Below are 6,280 nucleotides of genomic sequence, written 5' to 3'. Positions count from 1 at the left end.
CCTTTTTTCACTTTGTAAACAACAGACCGCATGAAATAACAAAATTGATAAAACCGCCAAACCATGAAAATGTCGGCTCAAGCCATGATGCCAGGTTGTATGTTGACCTTAAATGAAATACTTTGGAAAGAACGGGCGGGCCGTATTCAAACACTTGGCGGGCCGGATGTGGCCCCCGGGCCGTAGTTTGCCCACCCCTGGTCTAGTCTAACCGTAACTAGAGCAGGAGAAGCAGAATGGCTCACTGCAGACACATGCTTCCGGCGTTAGTGAGCAAACATCATTCACCATTTCATCCATTCAAAACAATGTATTCAAATTATACTTACCCTCTCGTAGGCTGTATCAATTCATATTCAGTCACTTGGACTGTAGGTAGAACACACATGAAAGGAACAAAAGGAGAACGTGACGAACACACATGCAATCACAAAATGCCCTTTTGAGGTCGGTCATTATTTAAGAACTTCGCCCTGGACCTGAAAACCGTAGCAGCTCTAATGTTGGTGGAGCAGATCCACCTGCAAAACACATAGAAACTTGAGTGATTTACTTTATACAAAACACATAGACAAGGCTAGGAAAGTAAAAGAGCCTAACATGTACATACATATCCATAAACTGCACATACTGAGTATATCTGGAGAGATGCTGAGCATGGCTTTCTCCAGCTCTTCGTCTTCGTCCTTAGCTATAAAGAAAAGAGTGGTAATATAGTTATTCAACAGTAATAAAATTAAGATGAAGGCTGCATAGCCATCATCCCTGCTCTCCCAAATCTCCCTCCAGGTGTTACTGGCGTGTGCACCAAATCCAACCAGCTGATCATCCTCTGCTGCTGGGGCGGGCACAGATGTCTTTAGGGACTCATACTCAAGAAGAGTATTCATTTCCTTGAAGCTGAGGGCATAGCGAAGGAATGACAGAAAGCTGTCCTTGCTATGCCCCTCAACCACCAGCACTCCTGCAGCCTCCTCTCTCTGGTGCCTTTGGATAAGATACACAGTGTATCCCATGTCATTCTCCAGGAGCCAGCGGAAGGACATCCCCTAGTACTTCCCAAACTGCAGGATGTACTCTGCCAGTACTTCAGTTTGGTCTGAAGCATCTCCCCCTCTCTGACGGACCACTGCAAGGGCGTTTTGCCTTACAACCTCCTGCTGTGCAACAAGAGACTTGTCCCTCCTCGACGGGTTGTCCTTGATTTGCCTGGCCTCCTCGGTGGGATCCTGCCGCAGGAATCCCAGTGGGCCCTTGCGGAAGACCACACTGATTCGCCCGGGGAAAAACAATCTCTTCATTTTTTCTCTACAGTGACAGAAATAATGAAATAATATAATGTATTATTATCCAAAACCATGAATACAAGAACAGGTCACAGTATGTAATAGCAACATGTATGAAATACAGTAAAGTCTCGTTATATCGATATCGGTTATAACGAATTACTGCTTATTACGATACTATTTTCATTTCCCGGCAAATTTCTAGTCTTTTATGATATAATTAGTTCCGTTAGTACGATACCCGGTTATTATGATAATCCGGGTACTACGATGCCCTTTTCATCTCCCGCCAGCCAATTTGGTCTGCTTATATCGATACAAAAGCAGCTTAAATTTATCTTTGCTTAAGGATTTCAATACCAAAAAAGAACACGGCGAACGGCTGCTTCCAGTCAACTTTATTTTTCACACTTCCACCACCAGAGCGCAGCACACACACACTGATTCCCGCACTTCCTGGTTCACAGGTCATGCTCAACCCGCCCCACATAGCTGGCCAAACACATCCCTGCAACAGAAGAACCAACTGACATAGCATACACACCTATTCCAACGAAGATACAAGCGTACAAATACATGTATTTAATTGTGTTGTATTCAGATATCTTTTTATCACTTGCAATAATCACTGTTTTTCATATGTACATGCTGGCGTTCGTTGGTTCTTCTGTTGCAGCCATGAAATGTCGGCTCAAGCCATGATGCCAGGTTGTATGTTGACCTTAAATGAAATACTTTGGAAAGAACGGGCGGGCCGTATTCAAACACTTGGCGGGCCGGATGTGGCCCCCGGGCCGTAGTTTGCCCACCCCTGGTCTAGTCTAACCGTAACTAGAGCAGGAGAAGCAGAATGGCTCACTGCAGACACATGCTTCCGGCGTTAGTGAGCAAACATCATTCACCATTTCATCCATTCAAAACAATGTATTCAAATTATACTTACCCTCTCGTAGGCTGTATCAATTCATATTCAGTCACTTGGACTGTAGGTAGAACACACATGAAAGGAACAAAAGGAGAACGTGACGAACACACATGCAATCACAAAATGCCCTTTGAGGTCGGTCATTATTTAAGAACTTCGCCCTGGACCTGAAAACCGTAGCAGCTCTAATGTTGGTGGAGCAGATCCACCTGCAAAACACATAGAAACTTGAGTGATTTACTTTATACAAAACACATAGACAAGGCTAGGAAAGTAAAAGAGCCTAACATGTACATACATATCCATAAACTGCACATACTGAGTATATCTGGAGAGATGCTGAGCATGGCTTTCTCCAGCTCTTCGTCTTCGTCCTAGTTCTAACATACACTTTCGGTGCAACTTAGACACATCATCAGTGTTGTATCCTGGGTTCACTGGGTGTTTCGGGTCTCACAACAGACACCCTCGCCCAGGTGACCCAGCCGGGTTGATCAGTCCCGGCTTGTGTCTAAGTAGCTTTTGTTCTCCACGGATCTCCCCGCTTGATCCACAGCCATCTGGATGCCTTTTCTGCTGCGTCAGTGATGTTTTTGATGGCTCTTTGTTATGCTGCCCCTTCACTCCCAGCATCTTGAGTGCTCTAATGAGAGACTGGCCTACAAAACCTCTGCACCCGACCTCGATGGGGTTGCATCGGGTCCTCCATCCTCTGCTTCGGCATTCGTCTGCCAGCTCCTCATACTTCGCCCTCTTCCTCTCAAAGGCCTCCTCCATCCGGTCTTCCCAGGGAACAGTCAACTCCAGCAGGACCACTTGCCGAGTTGTTTCTGACACCAGGACCATGTCTGGCCTGAGAGTGGTCACTGCGATGTTCTCTGGGAATTTGAGCTGTCTCCCTAGGTCGACTTTCAGCTGCCAGTCTCGAGCTGTTGCCAGCAGCCCCCCTGCTTGACTCCGGCACTGCTTCGGCTTCTCCCCAGCCCTAACAAAGACAATGGACTGCCTTGTTGGTTGATGGTATTTACTGGTGGAGATTCCTGTGCTGATGGCCTCTGCAATGACCCGCAGTACTTGGTCATGGCGCCAGCGGTAGCGCCCGTCCCCCAGTGCCCTTGGGCAGCAGCTGAGGATGTGTTCCAGTGATCCAGGACTCCGGCAGAGAGGGCAGAGAGGATTCTCCGCCAAGCCCCAGCGAAAGAGGTTGGACGGACTTGGGAGCACATCGTACACCGACCGGATGAGGAACTCAATCCGGTGTGGCTCAGATCGCCATAGCTCTGTCCACGATATCTTCCGGTCAGCTGCCTCCTCCCATCGGGTCCATGCTCCCTGCTGCCGCATCCCTACTGTCCTAGTACAGCGGGCTTCCTCTACCCCTGCTCGGACTTCCTCCTGGATCAGCTGACGCCTTTCCTTTCCCTGGGCCTTGGTGAAGCGAGGTCTTTGGTTGCTCCCAAGGCCTGCCCGTCCGGAAGCCACTGTTCCTACCAGCTCACTGTGTCGTAAGCGGGACTCAGCCTGGTCTACCGCCTCATGAGCTTTCCACTTCCTGCCAGTTCGTACTTCTATGCCAGCCGAGGAGACTTTGATGTCATTAGAGTCCCTATACAGCAGCACCTCTCTTGCTCGGTTGACCATAAACTCCTCCATCAGACTACTGAAGGGCAGTTTCAGCTTGTTGCTCCTCCCGTACAAGGCGATGGTGCTGAGGCTTCGCGGTAAGCCCAACCACCTCCGCAGGAAACAGCTGACCTTCCTCTCGAAGCCCTCGACGGTGGTCAGTGGCACATTGTAGACCAGCAGCGGCCAGAGTAGGCGTGGCAGGATGCCGTGTTGGTAGATCCAGGCTTTAAACTTGCCTGGTAATCCTGACTTATCCACTGCTGTCAGCCAGGTTCCCAACTCCTCTGATGTCGCTTGGAGTGCTGCGGTGTCCTTCAAGGTACAGTCATAGATCTTGCCCAGGCTCTTAACTGGCTTCTCCCCCACCGATGGAATCTGGGTGCCTCCGACTGAGAAGCGAAACTGGTCTGTGACTTTCCCCTTCTTCACCACCAGAGACCTGGATTTGGCTGGCTTGAAGTTCATCCGGGCCCAGCTAATGAGACGCTCCAAGCCTTGAAGGATCCATCTACAGCCCGGGACTGATGTTGTAGTCACTGTCAGATCATCCATAAACGCTCTGATGGGGGGCTGCCGCATACCAGAGCGGGTGAGTGGACCTCTGCACTCCACCTCTGCTGACTTCACCAGCATATTCATGGCCAAGGCAAACAATATCACTGAAATGGTACATCCCGTGATAATGCCCTTCTCTAGCCGATGAAATGCAGATTTCTTTGTTCCGGAAGTGACTCTCAAACTGAAGCAGCTGTAATAGTCCAGTATGAGGTCCTTGATCTTGCCTGGAATGTGGTGTCTGTCAAGCGAGGTTTCCACCAGCTTGTGTGGGATAGACCCGTAGGCATTGGCAAGGTCAAGCCACAGGACTGCCAGGTCTCCTTTGCCTTCCCGTGCCTCCCGGATCAGCTGGGTGACGACTCCCGTATGCTCGATGCAACCTGGCACCTTTGGGACTCCCCCCTTCTGCACAGAGGTGTCGATATACCTGTTCCTCAGGAGGAACTCCGTTGTGCGCCGGGCAACGATACTGAAGAATATCTTGCCCTCGACACTAAGGAGTGAGATGATCCTGAACTGCTCGATGGTACGTGAATTCTCCTCCTTCGGAATCCAGACCCCCTCTGCATGTCTCCACTGCTGTGCCACCTTCCCCCTTCTCCAGATGACTTTGAGGTACGTCCATAGTCGCTTCAAGAGACCGGGGCATCTCTTGTAGACCACATAAGGGACGCCACTGGGGCCTGGTGCTGAGCTTGATCTAGCTGCTTCGACAACCTCCTCAACTTCTTTCAAAGTTGGTTCCCTGATGTTAAATGTCGCGGTAGATTCTGGCGGGGTTATCAAGGACCTACATGGCCCAAGAGCTTCCTCTCTGGCGCTGTCGCTGTAGGTGGCACTGAGGTACTTGTTGACCTCCTCTTCTGTGCAGACAAGTTGGCCACTTCTTTTCTGCCCAAGGATCTTCTTGGTGAAGCCAAAGGGGTTCGAGATGAAGGCTCTCCGTTTCCTGGCTCTTTCCCTGGCCCTCCTCCTATGCCACTCAGCTCGACGGAGAGTGATCAGTTTTTTCCTCAGAATATGTCGCAGCTCTGCCAGCCCAGCCTTCTCCTCCTCCCTTGCCTGCTTAAACTGCCGGCCAAGCAGTCTAAGCTCCTGCCGAAGTTGGCTGATCTTCACCTCCCGTCTGTTTGGCTCCCCTGGGCCTCTGGGTGGCTGGTGTTCTTTTATGCCAAACCTCTCAGCACCAATGCTGATGATCATTGCAGACATCGTCCGTATCTTCTGGTCTGCATCTCCCCTGGCAGTAGCTCTAAGGACTTGGTCCAGATCATTGTCAAACTCGAGCCACTCTCTTTCTTTGTTGGCAGCAGGCCACATGACCCGGCGATGTTCGAAATGCCTGACACAGGGTGGGGCTTGTGGAGCTTGGAGGTTCTGGGCACTGTGGGTTGACTCCGGGCCGGGCTCCTCCTCCGTCTCACCAGGTACTGGACCTGTGCGTTGCACCACCAGCTTTCCCGTCAAGCATTTCATTTTGGTCTGGTGGATCTTCAGACCACGCTGGTTCTTGCAGACTTTGCCACATGGACAGGCAGCATTCGTTGTCGTTTTTCCATTAGCAAGGGTCGTTGCCTGATTGTCCTTGTCCTTAGCTATAAAGAAAAGAGTGGTAATATAGTTATTCAACAGTAATAAAATTAAGATGAAGGCTGCATAGCCATCATCCCTGCTCTCCCAAATCTCCCTCCAGGTGTTACTGGCGCGTGCACCAAATCCAACCAGCTGATCATCCTCTGCTGCTGGGGCGGGCACAGATGTCTTTAGGGACTCATACTCAAGAAGAGTATTCATTTCCTTGAAGCTGAGGGCATAGCGAAGGAATGACAGAAAGCTGTCCTTGCTATGCCCCTCAACCACCAGCACTCCTGCAGCCTCCTCTCTC

General features: G+C 50.3%; 1 protein-coding gene across 1 annotated transcript; it reads right to left on the bottom strand.

The window, feature by feature from the left end:
* Nucleotides 1–2,586: 2,586 nt before the first annotated feature.
* Nucleotides 2,587–5,639, bottom strand: LOC131125252 (uncharacterized). The gene is given in 2 exon segments (XM_078788188.1): nt 2,587–2,820; nt 2,823–5,639. Coding segments are annotated over 2 exon segments (2,883 nt in total). The 5' UTR covers nt 5,608–5,639; the 3' UTR covers nt 2,587–2,722.
* Nucleotides 5,640–6,280: the final 641 nt, after the last annotated feature.

The sequence above is a fragment of the Doryrhamphus excisus genome, linkage group LG22, assembly GCF_037039965.1.
Source record: "Doryrhamphus excisus strain RoL-2023G ecotype Guam linkage group LG22, RoL_Dexc_Guam_v1.1, whole genome shotgun sequence".
NCBI classification, from domain to species: Eukaryota; Metazoa; Chordata; class Actinopteri; order Syngnathiformes; family Syngnathidae; genus Doryrhamphus; species Doryrhamphus excisus.
The sequence above is the reverse complement of the archived record's forward strand: the minus strand, read 5'-3'. Positions and strand labels throughout refer to the sequence as shown.